The sequence below is a fragment of the Carcharhinus amblyrhynchos genome, chromosome 24 (genome assembly GCF_965287045.1).
Source record: "Carcharhinus amblyrhynchos chromosome 24, sCarAmb.v2.hapA, whole genome shotgun sequence".
NCBI lineage: Eukaryota > Metazoa > Chordata > Chondrichthyes > Carcharhiniformes > Carcharhinidae > Carcharhinus > Carcharhinus amblyrhynchos.
This window is the reverse complement of record NC_137347.1, coordinates 25178715-25199627: the sequence shown is the minus strand read 5'-3', so window position 1 is coordinate 25199627 and position 20913 is coordinate 25178715. Positions and strand designations below refer to the sequence as shown.

Below are 20913 nucleotides of genomic sequence, written 5' to 3'. Positions count from 1 at the left end.
ACACTTCATTGTAAATAATTATGTATCATCGGCAATAGACCTTTTATACTTTAAGGCACATCAAGTCGCTCTTGATTTATTACGGTGGCGATGAGGAAAAACTTTCAAAGTCAGCGGGGATTGCATTGTGCAGCTATAGGGGGAGGAGACTTAAGCTTCGAAACAAAGAAAAAGCAAGGTACATATGAACATTAAAATGTCTCTGATAAGAAAGACTGAAACATTTGACCCAGAAGTAGAAATCTGGGGACAGTATCTTGAAAGGACGTGTTACTTCTTTGTAGCAAATGAAATAACAGCTGAAGAAATGTGAAAGGTTATTCCACTCACAGGCTGTGACTCACTGACTTACAGCTTAGTGAGAAGTCTCACATTGCCTGACACTCCAGATAGTTGAATTGGAAAAAAAAATCATTTTAAACCGCACCACCCGCCCCCCCCACCACCCGCCCCGCTCCACCCCGCCCCTCAATGATTATGTTGTGGTCCAAATTTAATTCAGCAGTCTGGGAACTAGGGGGACAGCCTTGGGCTACATGGCCAGATTGACAGGGTTAGCAAAGCACAAATATGGCTCATCTTCAGGAGAAATGTTAAGAGACTGTTTGTTTGGTCTGTGGTTTAAACAGCTTCATCGTATTGAAGAAATTAGTAGTTGAGACCATAATCTCTTTTGAAAAAGTGGCGGAGGTAGCGCATGTGATTGAACGCACTGAGCTGGGTGTAAGCAGGTTACAAGATGTGCCAAATGAAGTGAACCATTTGTGGTGGGAAACAGCTGTTGTGAAGAACAGCCCTAAGTGTGGGTGCAGCTGAGCTCAAAAAAGGGAATACAGCATTAAGGGCAGAAGCTTGCCTACGATGTGGGTGACAACATTCCCAAGAAACTTGTCAGTGCAGGAATTATGTATTGTACAGGCGCAGTAGAAAGGGTCATTTACAAGCGCAGTGCAGAGTGAAGCGGTCAGGACAGAATGTGCAAATAAAAACTACAACAGTTGGATTAACTCCTTTAAAAAATCTGGGTGAGGAGCCGGACAAGGGACCCGAATCATTTACCCTAAACTAGGTCCAACTAAATATCCCTCTAGAGATAGCCTTGATAGTAAATGGCTGATCTCTTAAAATGGAAGTCAGCGCAGGGGCTGCGGCTACAGTCATAAGGGAGCACGCATTTTCTTATCTCCAACTATTGATGTTGAGTCAGGAGCCATATTGTCTAAAGAAGAGACAATTATAACCTAAGGGGCAATAAAAGTTGTTGTGTCCAACAAGAACCAAACAGCATAGCTATCTGTCCTGGTAATTGAAGGCTACAGAACTTGCCTAGTGGGCCATGATTGGTTTAAATAGATAAAATAAAATTGGTTGGAAACATTAAACCTACGAGGCAGAGGTTCTCTGGAGCTGCTGAGTAAAAATTCCAAAGTCTTCCAAAATGTGCTAAGGGGAGCTAACACGAAAATGTATCTGAATCCTGATGCACAACCTACATTTTTTGAGCCTTATGGACTTCATCAATGACTGGAAGATTTGTATATCATAAAGCCCATACAGTTCTCCAGATTGGTTGCACCCATGGACCCTATGCTCAAACCAGATTGTACTGTAAGAATTTGTGGAAATTATAAAACGAGGAGCTCAGATAGACAGAGACCCCATTCCCAGAATTGAGAACCACTGTGCCAAACTAGCCAGAGGTTTAAAATACATCAAGGTAGACATTAGTCATGCATATCAGGAGCTGGAGTTGGATGAAGATTCATAGAGGTTGGTTACCATCAACACCCACAAGGCTTTAAACCAATCTACACACCTACTTTTTGGAGTCACATTGGCCTGTAACATTTTCCAGCATATGATGGAGAGTTCATTTCAAGGCATCACTAATGTAATGGTTTATTTCGATGACGTTATAATGGCAGGAGCCTCACCTGAGGAACACAGATCAAACTTGGAGGGAGTTTTGAGAAGTTTTAAGGAGGTGGGTGTCAGGTTGAAGCACACTTTCCAGGCAAATGAAGTTACATATTTGGGTTTTAAGGTGGACGCAGAAGGTTTACATCCTTCGGAAGATAAAATTAAAGCCATTAAGGAGGTTCCACGGCCTAAAAACGTATCACAGTTAAAGTCATTCCTCAGAATGGTGAATTATTCTGGTAGATTTTTACAAAATGTGTGTGCCACGATGGCCAGCTTTTAAAGAAACATCTGCAATGGAGATGGGGAGAAGAACTAAAAGAAGCGTTCACGAAAATAAAACAGGCTTTGCAGTAGTTGGTGTACTTTGATCCAGCCAAGCCATTGGAGTAAGCTGCGATGCATCACCGTATGGAGTGGGAGCTGTTTTGTCCCACAGAATGGAGTAGAAAGACCAATTGCTTTTGCATTGAGAACATTATTAGATGCAGGGAAGAAAATATTCCTAGATAGATAAGGAAAGCATTGCGATCATTTAAGCGGTCAAGAAATTCCAACAGTATATTTTCAGATGAGATTTCACAATAGTATCAGATCACAAATCATTGTTAGGTTTATTTGAAGATAAACTAGTGCTGCCATTTGACTCTGCATGGGTACAGAGGTGGGCTCTATTGTTTGCAGCATAAAGTTACATGTTCCATCATCACCTAGCAACACAAGTATCAAATGCAGATGCACTCAGCCATTTGCCTTTGCCACAGAGAGTCACATCATCACAGGTCCCACAAGAGATAGTGCTGGCGCTTGCACCTGATTGAGACTTTGCCAGGCTCAGTTAAACACATGTGGACAGAAAGAGATCCAGTGTTGTCGAAAGTTAAGAAGCTGGTGATGCAGGTGTGGTGAAATGATAAATCAGAGCTGCGTAAACTTACCAACAAAGAATAACAGAGACGACGTGTGAGGGTGTGGTGTTGTCATGGGGGGGGCTAATGTGATAATCCCACTCCAAAGGATACAAGTTTTATTAAAGGAATTGAACGACTCACATCCAGGATGAAGTAGGATGAAAGCACTCACGCAAAGTTATGTTTGGTTGCCGGGCATCTATAGAGAAATTGAAACAATGCTCAGTTAGTGCCCCAGTTGTGAAGCTCAAACAGGTATTTCCAACATCAATGAATATGCATCCTTAGGTTTGGCCAGGCAAGCCCTGGGCACGATACGTATGTAGAATGTAGAATCATAGAAACACTACAGTGCAGAAAGAAGCCATTTGGCCCATCAAGTCTACACCAACCACAATTCCACCCAGGCCCTACCTCCATTTTCCTACACATTTACCCGCTAACCCCTCTAACCTATGCATCTCAGGACACTAATGGGCAATTTTAGCATGGCCAATCAACCTAACCCCCACATCTTTGGACTGTGGGAGGAAACCGGAGTACCCGGTGGAAACCCACACAGACATGGGGAGAACGTGCAAACTCCACATAGTGACCAAGCCGGGAATCGAACCCACATCCTTGAAGCTATGAAGCAGCAGCGCTAACCACTGTGCTACCGTGCTGCCCCGATAGATAGGGATTTTCCAGTCGCACTAGCCGTAAAACTGGAAAATCACTCCTGAGGTCAATGGACCATTTCATGGTCCACCCTCTATGATTCCCGTGGCGGGCTGCATGGGCAAAGTCCCCCCATAGATTTTGCAGGGCCTTTTATGGACCATATGTTTCTTATATTAGTAGATGCATATTCTAGGTGTTTGGATTGATAAAGTCCACAATGGCCACTGTCATCATAAAATATTTTCCTCAAATTGTCAATCAATGACATCCCAAAGAATGGTACATCATTCACAGCAGAGGAGTTTAAAAAATTCACCCACCCAGAATCAACATGAAACAGACATGCACAAAAGAAGTCTGATTCAGGTGCTCCAGTTAGTGAGAAGGTAGATGCCTAGTGTCTGCTGCCACTCTGCCTCAGATCAGTGGGGGGGAGGGTGGGTACACCGCCACTCTGCCTGAGATCGGTGGAGGGGAAGTGGGAAAGGGGCCTGCGCTCAGTCTGGGTGGCGGAAGGGGCGGGGAGATTAGGGAGTCAGTAATGATTGGGGGGTGGGACAGTCTGTGAGGGCCAGGGGAGGCGTTATCCGACCAGGGAAGGATGCGGCAGGGGAGCCGCATCCTATCATCTATTTTCCTGCTGTGCGTGGTTGGAAGTGCTAATCGGAGCTGCAGGGTTTCATAGAACATAGAACATAGAACATTACAGCGCAGAAGACGCCCTTCGGCCCACGATGTTGCACCGACCAGTTACAAAACAATGACCCACTAACCTAAACAAATCCCTTTTTGTCCATAAACCTATCCACGGATCTCTTAAACGCCCCCAAACTAGGCGCATTTACAACTGCAGCAGGCAGGGCATTCCAATCCCTCACCACCCTCTGGGTAAAGAACCTACCCCTGACATCCGTCCTATAACTACCACCCCTTAATTTAAAGCCATGCCCCCTTGTGCTAGATTTCTCCATCAGAGGAAAAAGGCTATTACTATCCACCCTATCTAAACCTCTAATCATCTTATATGTTTCAATAAGATCCCCTCTTAGCCGCCTTCTTTCCAGCGAAAACAACCCCACCCCTCAGCCTCTCCTCATAGGACCTCCCCTCTATACCAGGCAACATCCTGGTAAACCTCCTCTGCACCCTCTCCAAAGCCTCCACATCCTTTCTGTAATGTGGGGACCAGAACTGCACACAGTACTCCAAGTGCGGCCGCACCAGAGTTGTGTACAGTTGCAACATGACGCTGCGACTCCTAAATTCAATCCCCCTACCAATAAACGCCAAGACACCGTATGCCTTTTTAACAACCTTATCTACTTGACTCCCAACTTTCAGGGATCTATGTACACATACACCTAGATCCCTCTGCTCATCCACACTATTCAAAGTCCTCCCGTTAGCCCTATACTCGACACAGGGTTTCGGGTGCGTTAAGCCGCACCCACAGGCTTCTGCAGCGCCATTCAAAATCGCTGATATTTTTTCAGGCAGAGTGCGTATGGGGGTGCCTGAGAATGGGTCTAAAAGTCGGATCTGAAAGTCTCCTGGTTTCAAGTCCGCCCAGCGGAATCAAAATGGTAAAATAGTGCCCTCAGTGTTGTCATGTCAAGAAGTATATGAATCATCTGAGACAGAGAGCAGGGCCTGATTCAGGGGACCAACACCTGACACCCGCAGTAGGTCCGGGTTTACCAGGACTGGTTACTGGGATCCCAGTTGTAAATGTGGACCCAGGGCAGTCAGCATTTTCTGTAACTGATGCGATAGCAGATTCTGAGGAGGATCTCAACCCCAGACTGATGAGTTTGTCTTTCGTCACCGCTCAACCAGCTTTTTCATTTCAAGAAAAGCATGTCACAGCATTGAGATGTCCCACCAATCAATGTCCAGACTCCCCAGGCTAATTTAACATATGGTAAACTTTCTTGTGGTATTCCTGATGTCCTTTATAAATCGCTTGCCTGTGTTAAGGATGTTCTTCTTGTTTTCATCCAAAGATGATTTCAGGAATTAGGGGGATGGAATGTGATAGCGTAGCCCCTTTAAGGGAGTAATTCCCGAGGGATACACGATTGGCATGTCAAGGTGGGAAGCTGAGCCAATCAGGTGCTAAGGGACATATCCTGGATTGGGGAGGATCCTCAGTTGGAGCCGGGGGGGGGTGCAGTGGAGAAGTCGCATTGTTAGTTCCATCAGACACTATGGCCCTGATTTACCAGCACGGCCATCCTGAAATCTGGGTGGGCGAGGCTTGCAGAATGGCATTCCCCGTTTGCCTCAGACTCGATCTTACGAGCCTCTGTGCCAGTAAAATCAGGGTCTGTTGTAACTAATTATTTATCGTCGGCAATGAACCATTTTATACTTTGAATCACATCAAGTTGATTTATTACACTCACATCCCACGAATAAATTATACATCCTGGTTTTCAGAGAAATGAATTTTTACACTTTTATATTGGTAACTTTTTTTGGGGCGCTTTGCACATTAGCACCATTTTGTGAAAGTGGTTTGAAAATTGTGCATGATTTAACAATGCAGGATGAATGGGAATTTTAAGTTACGCTGTTTAGTCACAGCTTAGCGTGTCTAAAGATTCACCCAGACCCCAAAACAGCACTAAATCCACCAGGTGTGATTGATGTCTCTTTTTAACAGAAATGTAAGTGAAGTTTATTTATTAGCCACAAGTAAAGTTTACATTAACACTGCAATGAAGTTACAGTGAAATTCCCCGAGTTGCCACACTCCAGACGCCTGTTCGGGTCAATGCACCTAACCAGCACGTCCTTCAGGCTGTGGGAGGAAACCAGAGCAGCCAGAGGAAACCCACACAGACACGGGGAGGACATGCAGACTCCGCACAGACACTGACCCAAACTGAGAATCGAACCCGGGTCCCTGGCATTGTGAGGCAGCAGTGCTAACTACAGTGCCACTATGCTGCCCAGATAATGGACCCCATTCAGTTGAGATGTTTCTGGCTCCCAAGTTGATATGTACGTGATAAAGTCAATTTCTCCTTCACTGTTGTTGGTGTTTTGATTGTATACTGACTGTTTCTTGGGCCATCAGCTCTGCTAGTCTCCCAGTTTCTTTAATTGGATTGCCTGATGGATGCTGTCTTGAATTTGAGATGGTTAAAAAGTAGAGTGAAGTAAATATGTATCCTCGAAAATAATTTCCATCACTTGTTAATTGGTGAATCACCTCTCTACAGTGATTTGAAAGCATTCACATGTTGTTCTACATAAGTCCATTCTGAGCTAGAATCGGATGGAAATTGTCTGAACCATTTCTACCTCACTGTCACGGAAATATCACTTTGTTTGGATCACAAGGACTTACTCTGTGAATTACTGATCAGATGGTAATCTATAGGTTGTTTTGATACGGTCAGCAAGAACCCCAAACATATATCATTTTATACATTTATCTCTTGATAAATGAGATGTGCTTAGGAAGACTAAGTCAAATAAAAATTGCTTTCTGAAAGGACACTGACTTAGCAATTCTACTTGGAGTCTGACAGTGTGACAAATGAAAATGTCACACTATCACAGCAGAGGTGTTCTTTGAAGTCTAAGAGTAAGTTTAAGGGGAGTGTGTGATGTATTTGTCTTGCGCTGTACTTGACTTCGAAATTATTAATTCTCGAGCGCTGCCATCCCTCATTTTGGCAAGAATAGACAAGAAAACAAAAACACTTTTATTTTGATGGAGGTTTTGCAAATTAAAATTCCGGTGATCTGTGTCTGGGAAGCCATTCCTTTAAAATGGATGTCAAGCAGGACAAGTGAAGAGATTTGTTTTTAATTTGGTTCTTTTCTCCAATTATAGACATACCAGCAGCTCCCGTCAATGTCACAATCCGACATCTGCAGGCCAACTCAGCAGTGGTATCATGGGAGGTTCCTGATGGAGATTCTGTTATTGGCTATGTTATATCACAGCAGGTATTATTGTGTTTGCTTCATCAATATTTTAGATTTTAATTCTTTTGGATTTGCACCTGTTTCTCAATAACCTGGTTGTACAGTAAAAAAAAATCAAGAAATATCAAAGTACCTCAAAAGACTTCAACTAGATTTTACTCCAACAAATGTGCGCGCTGATATTCTGAAAGTTTTAAAGTTTGAAGTTTATTTATCAGTGTCACGGGTTGTCTTACATTAACGCTGCAATGAAGTTACTGTGAAAATCCCCATTCGCCACACTATGGTGCCTGTTCGGGTTTACCGAGGGAGAATTTAACATGGCCAATGCATCTAACCAGTATGTCTTTCAGATTGTGGGAGGAAACCACAGCACCCGGAGGAAACCCACGCAGACATGGGGAGAACATGCAGATTCCACACAGAGAGTAACGCACTCCAGGAATTGAACCCAGGTCCCTGTGGCTGTGAGGCAGCAGTGCTAACCACTGTGCCACCATGTCACCCGAAACCTCTGAATATTGAGAGTGCGATAGCAAAACATAACCCAATGACATAATAGCATTTCCTGAACATTTTGTAAGAAAGAAAAATTGCAACTTGAGTACAGATTGAAAGTAAATTACGTTTGAGGATTGACACCAGTAGAGATGAGCATCGGAGATGGTGCTCCTATCCCATTTCAAATTGTTATTTCAGACATTGTCTCACTGAGGGTTCTATGAATTTTCATACATTGCAACCTAGAAGTTCCACTAATCAACTGAATGTCCCCATGCTCTGGGGCAGAAAACATCAGCACCAATGATGAGCACGACTCCGAGTACCTCTAAGAACCTGCTAGACTTCAGAAAGATCTCACTTTTAACGTTAATAAGGGCCTTGTGTATGGGCAGCCTGGATGCCTATCAACTGAAATAATTAATGTCAAAAAGATGGCACAAATAGATTCTTTCCAGACTCCTACTCAAAGCTTCAATGTTCTGATCATCCTGTGCAATATAACAAAAATATTAGCTCTGCTTTAGAATCCTACAAGACTTGTTTTGCTGTCAATATTAGTTTCAATCCTAAGGTGCAGTTTGATTTCAGGATGCTCTTTATAATAAAGTGAATAAAAATTAGTAACACAAGGTGTGCTAGCTATAAGTCTTGCAAATGCTGGATAAACATGTTAAACCGAAGCAAGTTGAATTGTGGCCAAGGCTAACAATATGGAATTAGAATGTATTACAAATGTTGTTGGTCAAACTGGACACCATTCAGCAAAGCGGATTCTCAATTCCAGTATTGAGAATACCCTCTTTATTATACTCATTGGATAAATTTTACCAGCACCTGAGCAGGCTTTGAGATAGTGAAGAATTATTACTGAGAGAGAAAGAGAAAATATGAACCCATCTTGCTGCACTTTGTCCCTCGATTTGAATTTTTTTTTTAGTCATTCACAGGACATGGGTGTCACTAGCTGGCCAGCATTTATTGCCCATCCCCAGTTGCCCAAGGTCAGCTAAAAGTCAACCAAATTGCTGTGACTCAGGAGCCACATGTAGGCCAGACCAGATATGGATGGCAAATTTCCTAAAGGATATTAGTGAACCATATAGGTTTTTCAAACAATAGTTTCATGATCAGCAGTAGATTCTTGATTCCAGATATTTTTTCTTGAATTCAAATTCCACCATCTGCCATGGCAGGATTCGAACCCAGGTCCCCAGAACATTAGTTGAGATTCTAGATTAATAGTCTAGTGATAACACAACTAGGCCATCATCTGTTTAGTAATGAATTGACAGTAGCATTAACTACATTACCTGGATCACCTATTTGACAAAGGAAAGTGTGGAGACAGAAGGAGTAATGAATACTAAAAAAAAGATGCAGAAAGTTGAAGACTTGAGATGTTAAATGTCTGCCTTCTAGGAGGGCATCTTAATAACATTGGCAAGCATTTCAGTCAGTGCAGTCAAAGCAGTGACACATTCAATATGCCACGTTCTCTCTGAATCATTTGCAGTCCACAAAATAAGTGTGACATTTCTGCTCTGGTGCATTGATCACACAAAGGCTTATATCATTCCCACTGAGAAGCTGAAATGTAATGTTTGCCCTTAGAAAATGTGATACACCATGAGCTAGTTCACATATATGGTGAACCTTCCCTGGAGAATTCCTTTAACTTTTTCCTTGTTCTTACTTCTTTCACATATGTGCTTTTGCTCCAATGAGTTTGCTCACTTTAGTCCAAAAGTTTTATTTTTAATTTACAGAGTGACAGCATAACTTAGCAAAATTCTCTTGACTCTGAAATGCCTTCAAGCCATCTCTCCTTTAATAAAAATACCATTCGTTATATCACTGTGATAAAAACTCCCCTTATTTGTCATTTCTCCATATTGCTCTTCTTTAGCTATCCTTTATTATTCTAGGTCATGATTCTCCACGTCAGGGGCAGCTCTGCAAATTTGACCCATCTCCTTATCTCAAGAGTTTAATCCAATTTCCAGTGAGATACACCAGTAGGGAATACATATTGATTGGTCGACCCATGTTGGACGTGGTGGGCTCGAGGAGGAGCTCTTGGAATGCTGCCGGGATAGTTTCCTTGAACAGTGTGTGTTGGAGCCGACGAGGGAGCGAGCTATCTTGGATCTGGTGTTATGTAATGAGGCGGGTAGAATTAGGGACCTTGTGGTGAAGAATCCTCTTGGGGAGAGTGATCATTGTATGGTGGAGTTTCTGGTGCAGATGGAGGAGGAGAAAGTGGGTTCCTGGATACGCGTCCTTTGTTTGAACAGAGGGGAGTACGGTAGGATGAGAGAAGAATTGGCGAATGTTGACTGGGGTAGCACGTTGGAAGGTAGGTCTGCTGAGGAGCAGTGGAGGATCTTTAAGGAGATCTTTCTTGGTGCTCAGCAGAAATTTATTCCGATGGTTAAAAAGGACCGTAGGAGGAGAGATAATCAGCCGTGGATAACGAAGGAGGTGAAGGAAAGTGTTAAATTAAAAGCGGAGGCGTTTACAGTAGCTAAGAGTAGTGGGTGAGAAGAGGATTGGGAGAGGTTTAAATGTCAACAAAGATTGACAAAGAAGTTGATAAAGAAGGGTAGGAGAAACTATGAAGCTGGGCTAGCACTTAATATAAAAAAGGATAGCAAGAGTTTTTATAAATATATAAAAAGGAAGAGGCTGCCTAGGGTGAACGTTGGACCCTTAGAGGATGAGAGGGGGGACTTAGTGGTAGGGGATGGGGAAATGGCTGAGGTCTTGAATAACTTTTTTGTTTCGGTTTTCACGGAGGAGGATGTGAATAATTTGCCGGGTATTAGTGATGGAAAGGTGGTAGGACTGGAGGGTCTCAATGACATTATTGTTACTAGAGAGGCGGTGCTCGACAGACTGGAGGGACTGATTGTGGACAAGTCCCCAGGACCGGATGGAATGCACCCGAGGGTTCTGAAAGAAATGGCGGAGGTGATAGTGGATAACTTGGTGGTTATTTTCCAAACGTCGCTGGATTCCGGGGAAGTGCCGGAAGATTGGAAAACGGCTAATGTTACGCCATTGTTTAAGAAGGGTGGCAGGCAAAAGGCAGGGAATTATAGGCCAGTTAGTTTAACGTCTGTTGTAGGTAAAATGTTAGAATCCGTCATCAAGGAGGAAATAGCGAGGCATCTTGAGGGGAATTGCTTGATAGAGCAGACACGGCACGGTTTCGTTAAGGGGAAGTCATGTCTGACGAATTTATTGGAGTTCTATGAGGATGTGTCTAGGGCGGTGGATAGAGGAGAGCCGGTGGATGTGGTCTTTCTTGATTTTCAGAAGTAATAGGGTAATTGTTATGGGGGACTTTAACTTTACTAATATTGATTGGAATTGCTGTAGCTCCAGCTCGTTAGAGGGGTCAGTTTTTGTACAAAGCGTGCAGGAGGGGTTTTTGAGTCAGTATGTAGATAGGCCAACTAGAGGTGAGGCTATATTGGATTTGGTGCTGGGAAATGAGCCAGACCAGGTGCTAGACTTGGAAGTTGGTGTGCATTTCGGTGATAGTGACCACAATTCGGTTACGTTCACCTTAGTGATGGAAAGGGATAGGCATGAACCTCGGGCCAGTAGTTTTAGCTGGGGGAAGGGTAATTATGAGGCCATTAGGAGAGAATTAGGAAGCATAGGTTGGACTAGGAGATTGCAGGGGCTGGGAACGTCCGAAATGTGGAGTTTTTTCAAGGAGCAGCTACTGCGAGTCCGTGATAGGTATGTCCCTGTCAGGCAAGGAGGAATTGGTAGGGCTAGGGAACCGTGGTGCACTAAAAAAGTTGATTCGTTGGTTAAAAAGAAAAAGGAGGCTTATGTTCGGATGAGACTTGAGGGCTCGGGTAGTGCACTAGAAAACTTTAGATTGGCTAGGAGGGAGTTGAAGAGTGAGTTAAGAAGGGCTAAAAGAGGACATGAGAAGACTCTGGCTGATAGGATTAAGGAGAATCCTAAGGCGTTCTATAGGTATGTCAAGAATAGAAGGTTGGTTAGGGCAAGATTAGGGCCAGTTATAGACAGCAGAGGGAAGTTATGTGTGGTACCGGAAGAGATTGGAGAGGCATTGAACCAATATTTCTCTTCAGAGTTCACGCAGGGGGACAAGAATATAGCTGAGGAGGACACTGGGTTGCAGGGGAGTAGAATAGACAGTATTACAGTTGATAAGGAGGATGTGCTGGATATTCTTGAGGGTTTGAAAATAGATAAGTCCCCTGGTCCGGATGGGATTTACCCTAGGATTCTCTGGGAGGCAAGAGAAGTGATTGCAGAGCCTCTGGCTCTGATCTTCAGGTCGTCGTTGGCCTCTGGTATAGTACCGGAAGATTGGAGGTTAGCGAATGTTGTCCCATTGTTTAAGAAGGGGAACAGAGACTTCCCCGGGAATTATAGACTGGTGAGTCTCACTTCTGTTGTGGGCAAGGTTTTAGAAAAAATTATTAGGGATAGGATTTATAGTTATTTGGAGAGTGATGAATTGATTGGAGATAGTCAGCATGGTTTTGTAGCGGGTAGGTCGTGCCTTACTAACCTTATTGAGTTTTTTGAGAAAGTGACCAAAGAGGTGGATGGGGGTAAGGCAGTTGACGTGGTATATATGGATTTTAGTAAGGCGTTTGATAAGGTTCACCATGGTAGGCTTCTGCAGAAAATGCAGATGTATGGGATTGAGGGCAATCTAGGAAATTGGATCAGGAATTGGCTAGCAGATAGGAGACAGAGGGTGGTGGTTGATGGTAAATATTCGTCATGGAGTTCGGTTACGAGTGGTGTGCCTCAGGGATCTGTTTTGGGGCCACTGCTGTTTGTAATTTTTATTAATGATCTGGATGAAGGTATAGTTGGGTGGATTAGTAAATTTGCTGATGACACCAAAGTCGGAGGTGTGGTAGATTGTGAGGAAGGGTGTCATAGTTTGCAGGAAGACTTGGACAGGTTGCAGAGCTGGGCCGAGAGGTGGCGGATGGAGTTTAATGCGGAGAAGTGTGAGGTAATTCACTTTGGTAGGAATAACAGATGTGTTGAGTATAGGGCTAACGGGAGGACTTTGAATAGTGTGGATGAACAGAGGGATCTAGGTGTATGTGTACATAGATCCCTGAAAGTTGGGAATCAAGTAGATAGGGTTGTTAAGAAGGCATACGGTGTCTTGGCATTTATTGGTAGGGAGATTGAATTTAGGAGTCGCAGCATCATGTTGCAACTGTACACAACTCTGGTGCGGCCGCACTTGGAGTATTGTGTGCAGTTCTGGTCCCCACATTACAGGAAGGATGTGGAGGCTTTGGAGAGGGTGCAGAGGAGGTTTACCAGGATGTTGCCTGGTATGGAGGGGAGGTCCTATGAGGAGAGACTGAGGGATTTGGGGTTGTTTTCGCTGGAAAGAAGGCGGCTAAGAGGGGATCTTATTGAAACATATAAGATGATTAGAGGTTTAGATAGGGTGGACAGTGATAGCCTTTTTCCTCAGATGGAGAAAGCTAGCATGAGGGGGCATGGCTTTAAATTAAGGGGGGGTACTTATAGGACGGATGTCAGGGGTAGGTTCTTTACCCAGAGGGTGGTGAGGGATTGGAATGCCCTGCCTGCTGCGGTTGTAAATGCGCCTAGTTTGGGGGCATTTAAGAGTTCCGTGGATAGGTTTATGGACGAAAAGGGATTGGTTTAGGTTAGTGGGTCATTGTTTTTTAACTGGTTGGCGCAACATCGTGGGCCGAAGGGCCTGTTCTGCGCTGCAATGTTCTATGTTCTATGTTTGACAAGGTACCTCACAAGAGGTTATTGCAGAAGGTAAGGGGGCATGGAGTTGGGGGTAGGGTGTTAGCGTGGATAGGGGATTGGTTGTCAAATAGGAGGCAGAGAGTGGGGGTTAATGGGTACTATTCGGATTGGTGGTTGGTGACTAGTGGAGTGCCCCAGGGGTCGGTGCTGGGGCCTCAGCTATTTACCATTTATATAGATGATCTGGAGGAGGGAACTGAGTGTATGGTGTCGAAATTTGCTGATGACACCAAGATTGGTGGAACGGCAAATTGCGCGGAGGGTGTGGAGAGTCTGCAGAAGGATCTAGATAGGCTGGGCGAATGGGCCAGGAACTGGCAAATGGAATTTAATGTTGGCAAGTGCGAGGTGGTCCACTTTGGTAGGAATAATGGTAGGAAGGACTATTACTTATGTGGCGAAAAATTGCAGCAGGCGACAGTGCAGAGGGACCTCGGGGTCCTTGTGCATGAGTCGCAAAAACCCAGCCTGCAGGTGCAGCAGGTGGTCAGGAAGGCGAATGGGATGCTGGCCTTCATAGCGAGGGGGATTGAATATAAAAGTAGGGAGGTCTTGCTGCAGCTGTATAGGGCATTGGTGAGACCGCAGCTGGAGTACTGTGTGCAGTTTTGGTCGCCGTACTTACGCAAGGATATTTTGGCCTTGGAGGGAATGCAGAGGATGTTTACTAGGCTGATACCAGAGTTGAGGGGGTTGAGCTATGAGGAGAGGCTGAATAAACTAGGCTTGTACTCGTTACAGTTTAGAAGAATGAGGGGAGATCTCATTGAGACATATAAAATGATGAATGGGATGGATAGGATAGAGGTGGAGAGACTCTTCCCGCTCAGAAAGGACAGTAGGACTAGGGGGCACAGCCTCAAGATAAAGGGGGGGCGGTTTAGAACAGAGTTGAGGAGGAACTTCTTCACTCAAAGGGTGGTGAATCTCTGGAATTCTCTGCTCGTTGAAGTGGTGGAAGCTGCCTCGCTAAATATTTTTAAGACGTGGGTTGATGGGCTTTTGATAAGCGAGGGGATTAAGGGTTATGGGGAGAGGGCAGGAATGTGGAACTGAGCCACGACAGATCAGCCATGATCTTATTGAATGGCGGGGCAGGCTCGAAGGGTTGGATGGCCTACTCCTGCTCCTATTTCTTATGTTCTTATGAATATCAGTGGTGCTGTAATCAGGACTACCATTGAAGTACCGTAAGAGGCAAGAATACCTTTGAAAAGCTATAAGAGCCATGGGCTCAGTAGTTAGCATTGCTGCCTCACAGCACCAGAGACCCAGGTTCAATTCCAGCCTCAAGTGACTGTGTGGAATTTGCATGTTCTCTCCATGTCTCTGTTTCCTATGCGTGCGCAAGTTTCTTTCCATGCTCCAAAGATGTGCGGGTTAGGTTGATTGACCATGCTAAATTTCCCCTTATTGTCAGATGGATTAACAGGATAAATATGTGAGATTACAGAAATAGGGCCTGGTTGGGATTGTTGTTGGAACAGGCTTGATGGGCTGAATGGCTTCCTTCTGCAATGAAGAGATCCTATTATTCCTCAACAGGGAGCAGGATCTATCAGACTTATTCATCTGGCTCTCCTATGGGATTTCCATTTTTTCTTGCCCCTTTAACATTGCTCCCACTCTTAATACTTGGACTTCCTCCTCCTTGGTCTATTACAGCTGTCCCCACCAATGTTATGAGCAATGCAAATAGTGCCCCATAGGAAATTTTGACATTGAGAATGTCTTCATGGTGATGACCTCCAGATCATTCCAAACAAATTGCTTCCAAACATTTCCTATTTCCCACATCTACTCTCTAGATCACCAAGGATTGCGGGGTTGTGAGGATAGGGCCTGGGTGGGATTGTAGTCGGCGCAGACTCAATGGATCGCGTGGCCTCCTTCTGCACTGTAAGATTCTATGATTCAGAACGTCATGTTGATGCGTAACCATATTTACACTGCAATGATAGTAATGCAGATTGATAACAAGCTAAATTTTAATGAATTGCATTGAACTGAAGGCAAGAGGCCTTGTGGTGCAGTGAAAAATGTCCCTTTCTGGGAACTAGAAACTCCAGTTTGAGTCCCACTTCAGCCACAGAAGGCGCATTCACAGCGTTGCCAAACAGATTGAACACAAAGCTGCAAATCCTCCCTACACACCCATGGCGTGTGGTGAGAGTAGGGGAGTCTCCTGGTCAGTCATCTGCAGAAGGTTATTGCAAACTACTGCAATATCTTGCCAAATAAAACCATGGACCAAACACAAGTCCATGGCCATCAATGCCTTCTCAGGACATGGCTCTGAAACTGGATGGAAATCTCAACGATTAAATGTGAATGTGGTGATAATCATTAAAAGCCAAAATTTGCAGCAGCTCCTTCAATTGTTTCTTTTTCAGCTTATTTTATTTATCTACCGTAACAGGCGTTAAACAGTCAGGAAACAGATGCAAACCAATAAATCTCAGTCAGTTCCTGTATTGTCAGCCCCTCTGGAGAGTGATGATAACAATTATATCCCCATGAAACTGAAATTAAGCAGAACTCAAACTTAATGCAATCAAATATTTAAACCGATATGTCCCAATGTTTTGACATTTTAGAATATTCATGACTGTCTGTCACACTGTAATCTCAGGAGTCTTGTGTTCCCAGTGTGCAATACTGAAAGGTTTTGCGCAAGAACATAAAGACGCTTCAATCTTCTTTAAAAAAAAGTACCTAAATATTTAACAGGACCGAGTTATAACTGCAAGTCAATGAAGAAAGATACAGTGACAGCCATAAGCTGTGACCATTCTTTAAGTTGAAATAAGTCACAGGATCTTTGGAGTGAATTGTTCTATTGATGAATTCCTATTTAACACATGGGGCGAAAGTGGGCTATAAATCCTGTCCAAAGCCTGGAAAACCTTACCCGAGGTCGATCGGCCTTTGCATGGTCTGTGCCTCGCTCGCTATGGTTCCTGTGGGCAGGTGGGAGGGGAAAATTCCGCCCAATGTCTATCTGCACAATGTTCCAGATGATCTCACCCTGAAAAACATTTATGAAAGAATTTCCTAAAACATAGCAACTACCAAAATGTTGAACCACTTCTAGAAATTGACATTGATTTTTGTAGCATTGAAATGTTCTTATCTTCAAGAACGCCAAATCTTTCTGCTGTGGGGAGTGGATAGAGGGCCAGTGATAGGTGCATAGTGCCCCCTCACCGACAACACCCCCCCTCCCCCGCCCCCCACCCCACCACCACCACCACAACAATATAAATCTCCTATTTCCCACTGCGGTTAGCAGTGGTTACCACTGGTCCCTCACAGTGCCAGGGACCTGGGTTCGATTCCTGGCTTGGGTCACTGTCTGTGTGGAGTTTGCATGTTCTCCCTGCATCTGCGTAGTTTCCTCTGGGTGCTCCGGTTTCCTCCCATAGTCTGAAAGACGTGCTGGTCAGGTGCATTGACCTGAACTGGCACTGCAGTGTTAATGTAAGCCTTACTTGTGACTAATAAATAAACTTTAACTTAAACTTCTTAACTTTGGATCCTAAATTGTGACATTATTGTATTAAATGCACAGTAACCCCTCTGAAATTCTACGTATTGTTGATTACCATGACTTGAACAGAATTTGGATTAAAACTTTTCACAGGAAAAAGTTAGAACATTGTTCTGCTGCTGTGCCCCTTTACTGCAAGTTGACTTACTTCTTCAGGCTCAGTCTACCCAGTGGGTTAATTGCGGAATTGATATAGCAGTTTCTGCTATTAAGGGAATGTCGCTAAATTCTCAATCTAAGTGGAGTGTATCATCCCATTGCTTTTGTTATAATTATCCAAAAATGTAAACTTTTCATTCAACCTTAACAAAAATACTTTTTATTCCCAGAAAAAGGATGTGCGAATGCTACGCCTTATCCAGGAAGTGAATACCACAACCCGTTCCTGTGTACTGTGGGATTTGGAGGAGAACACCGAGTACATTGTCCACGTCCAGTCAATTGGTCTGAGCGGTGTGAGCCCTGTGAGTGACGCTATCTCCTTCCGGACCCCAAAAGAAGCTGAGAAATCGGCCTCAAAAGGTAACAGTAGACCCAAGCGCTTTAATAGAATGGCTTCATGATCAAAACACGATGTGGATACTGGCTGCATCCTGTAACTGAATATTATAATTCTAAGTAAGCTGCAAAGATTTTTAATGTTGTTCTGTATGTGTGATTATTGTTGAGGCCTTGTGGCATCTCTGCCTCTGAGCCAGAAGCTCCAGGTTTGAGTCCCACCCCAGGATTTGATGCCAAGGGCAACAGTTAAGTACCAACCTGCAAAATCCTTCCAATACACACCAATGGCAAGACGTAAGAGTGGTAGAGACTTCTGGTCAGCCATGCTGAATGTGAAGTAGCACCCCTCAAGCTATAAGTCTCTAGTGATAGACTAGCAACCTGTTCCAGCAAAAACCTCACTATGGGAACAGATTAAATTCTGCCTTGCGCATCACCAGATGCGGAAAGAGAAACAACAACAAAGTGTGATTAATATGGAGGCATTGTTGTCCAAGGGGTAGCATCCCTGCCTCTGAGCTTAAAGCTCAGGACCCACTCGAGGACCTGATGACTAAGGAAGGAACAGATTGAGAATCAACTTGTAAATCTTTCTATGCCAATGACAGGCTGTAAGAACAGATTGGAGCCCCGATCATCTGTTTTCATAGCTCTAAACTACAACACACATGCAACAGTGCAGAGAGTTGGACTCCCCAAGAAGTTAGATGCATTGTGAAACTGGCAGACGCTGTAGCTTAGGGATAATGTGTTAGTGGAATGATGCAAGACAGGATCTCGTCAGTAGAGTTTAGGATGAGCAGAAAGTTACAGAGTTTGAAGATGGGAGATGAAGGAGTAGAGCTTTGTAATAGTCATATCTGGAGGTGACAAAGGCTTAGGTGTGGGATTCTGTATCTGATGGGTTGAGGCAGAGGCGATACAGGATGACATTACAGAAGTGAGAATCGATAGTATTAGCGGAAAACTAGGAGAGCTCTGCTTGAGATTAAGTAAGATGCTGAATTTGTAAACAGTCTTGTTTGGTCTGAGACTGGCTGATGAGGATGGGGCTTTGGTGTGCGGGTGTGTGCATGTGCCATGTGTGTCTGTTTGTATGGGGGTGGGAGTAGGCAGTGAGTGAGAGAGAGAGAGAGCTCCTGTGGCAATGATATACTGCTGGAGACGTTCTGGTTATCATCAGATAGGTTATTGTAAAAGTAAGCAAGGACAATTCCATCAAGCTTGACTGGGAGAAAACACATCAAGGGAGGAAAGTGCCATTAACCTTCTCACTGATGCAGAGAAGTCGAGGAGGATGCGTGATAGAGAACCATGGTCACAGTCACAGAGAATGCAAATTTGTGTCTTTGATTGGGACTGTAAGGTGTTGTGTCAGCACAAATATCAAACTGAAGAGACTGAATTTACATAAGTGAGAATAAATTTGGGAGGTAACAATAGATTCATGGAGAGAATAGTAAGTTGGTGAATGGTTGAGAAATTACTGAGGGAAAAAGATTGAGGATGTGTTTTTGGAGATGTGAGTTATGATGATGACTCTTGGGTACTGACGAGGTAAGAGAAATTAGGTGTCCATACATTTAATAAAAGTAGGATAAAAGATGCAGAAGGTGAATCTTATTGAAGAGATGAACTGAGACATTGCTTGAGGGGGGAGTCTTATGGTGCAGTGGACAGCATCACTATAACGGAATCAGAAACTGTGGGTTTGAATCCCACTCCAGGACTTGATGGCCAAGGAGGATGTGTTCATAATATGGTCAAACAGATTGAGTATCAACTTATAAATCCTTCCAAACAGACACCAATCAGCAGGCAGTAAGAGTGGGAGAGACTCCTGGCCAGCCATGTGAGGGAAAGAACTTTGGCATCACCGCTACTATTACTTTACAGGCTATAACATGCATGTAAAAGTGTATGTTTGCTACAGCAACTTGACTTCTTGTGGGGGTTGGCTCAGTTGGCTAGCTGACTGGTATGGATCAGATTGGTGTCAACAGCATGGCGTTCAATCCCCATTCCAGTTGGGCTGGATTCAGTACTGGCCTCCTTACGCTACCTGTGGTGGAGAACATGTCAGGAGGTCCACAAGAAGGCAGCTTGAGGGAAAATGGAACAGGAGGTAGGAAGATAGAAACAGTTAAGAAGGAATGGCGCATTAAAATGCGTTCCATAGGTTAGTTATCTACCATGCATATATTTAATTCTATATAAAATCAGTAGTGCAGATGGAAATTTTGACGAATATTTTATTCACATTTTTAAATAGCAAGTTAACTAATAAAACTACTGACTGCATGCATGTAGTTCAATATAATATCCAAAAATTAGACTTGCATGGATCCAATGTTCCTAGACAAATTGACTCACAATTAAATCCAAATTAGATTTGTGAATAAGCTGTGAAAATTGACCATATTTTAAACAAACCGAATATAACTTTATACTGCACAGTATATCCTTGATATGTACCCAAGTAACTACTGTTATGTAACATTTTTCTAGTTAAACATTAAATAATGAACTTCATTCATCATTGGCTAAGCCTGCCCAGGAGGCCATTCAGCCCATCGAGTCTGCACCAATCACAATCCTACCCAGGCCCTACTCCTGTAACCCCTCATATTTACCCTGCTAATACCCCTGAAACTAGGATCATTTTAGCATGCCAATCAACCTAACCCACACATCTTTGGACTGTGGGAGGAAACCGGAACACCTGGAGGAAACCCACGCAAACACTGGGAGAACGTGCAAACACAGACAGTGATCCGAGCTGGGAATCGAACACGGGTCCCTGGCGCTGTGTAGCAGCAGTGCTAACCACTGCGCCACCATGTCGTCCAGTGATGTCTTGCTTTTGTGGCTGTGTTCCATTGACACTATGCTGCAATGTCCCTGTGGATGGAATCATAAAATGGTTATAGCACAGAAGGGGGCCATTCAACTTGTTGCATTCAAGTTGGCTCTCTGTGAGAGAAATTCACCTAGTCCCATTTCCCTGCCTTTCCCAGCAACACAGCAAATCTTCTCTCTTCAGATAATTGTCTAATTTCTTTCTGAAAGCTGCAATTGAATCTGCCTCCACCACATTATCAGGCAGTGCAC

General features: G+C 43.9%; 1 protein-coding gene across 2 annotated transcripts in view; it reads left to right on the top strand.

The window, feature by feature from the left end:
• The window catches only part of fndc5a (fibronectin type III domain containing 5a), an 88589-nt gene that overhangs the window by 40544 nt on the left and 27132 nt on the right, over positions 1–20913 (top strand). For both annotated transcript variants that reach the window (XM_080211329.1, XM_080211330.1), the window contains exons 2-3: positions 7342–7457; positions 17631–17823. In XM_080211329.1, coding sequence (XP_080067455.1) covers positions 7342–7457; positions 17631–17823 — 309 coding nt within the window. The remainder of the gene's footprint in view (positions 1–7341; positions 7458–17630; positions 17824–20913) is intronic.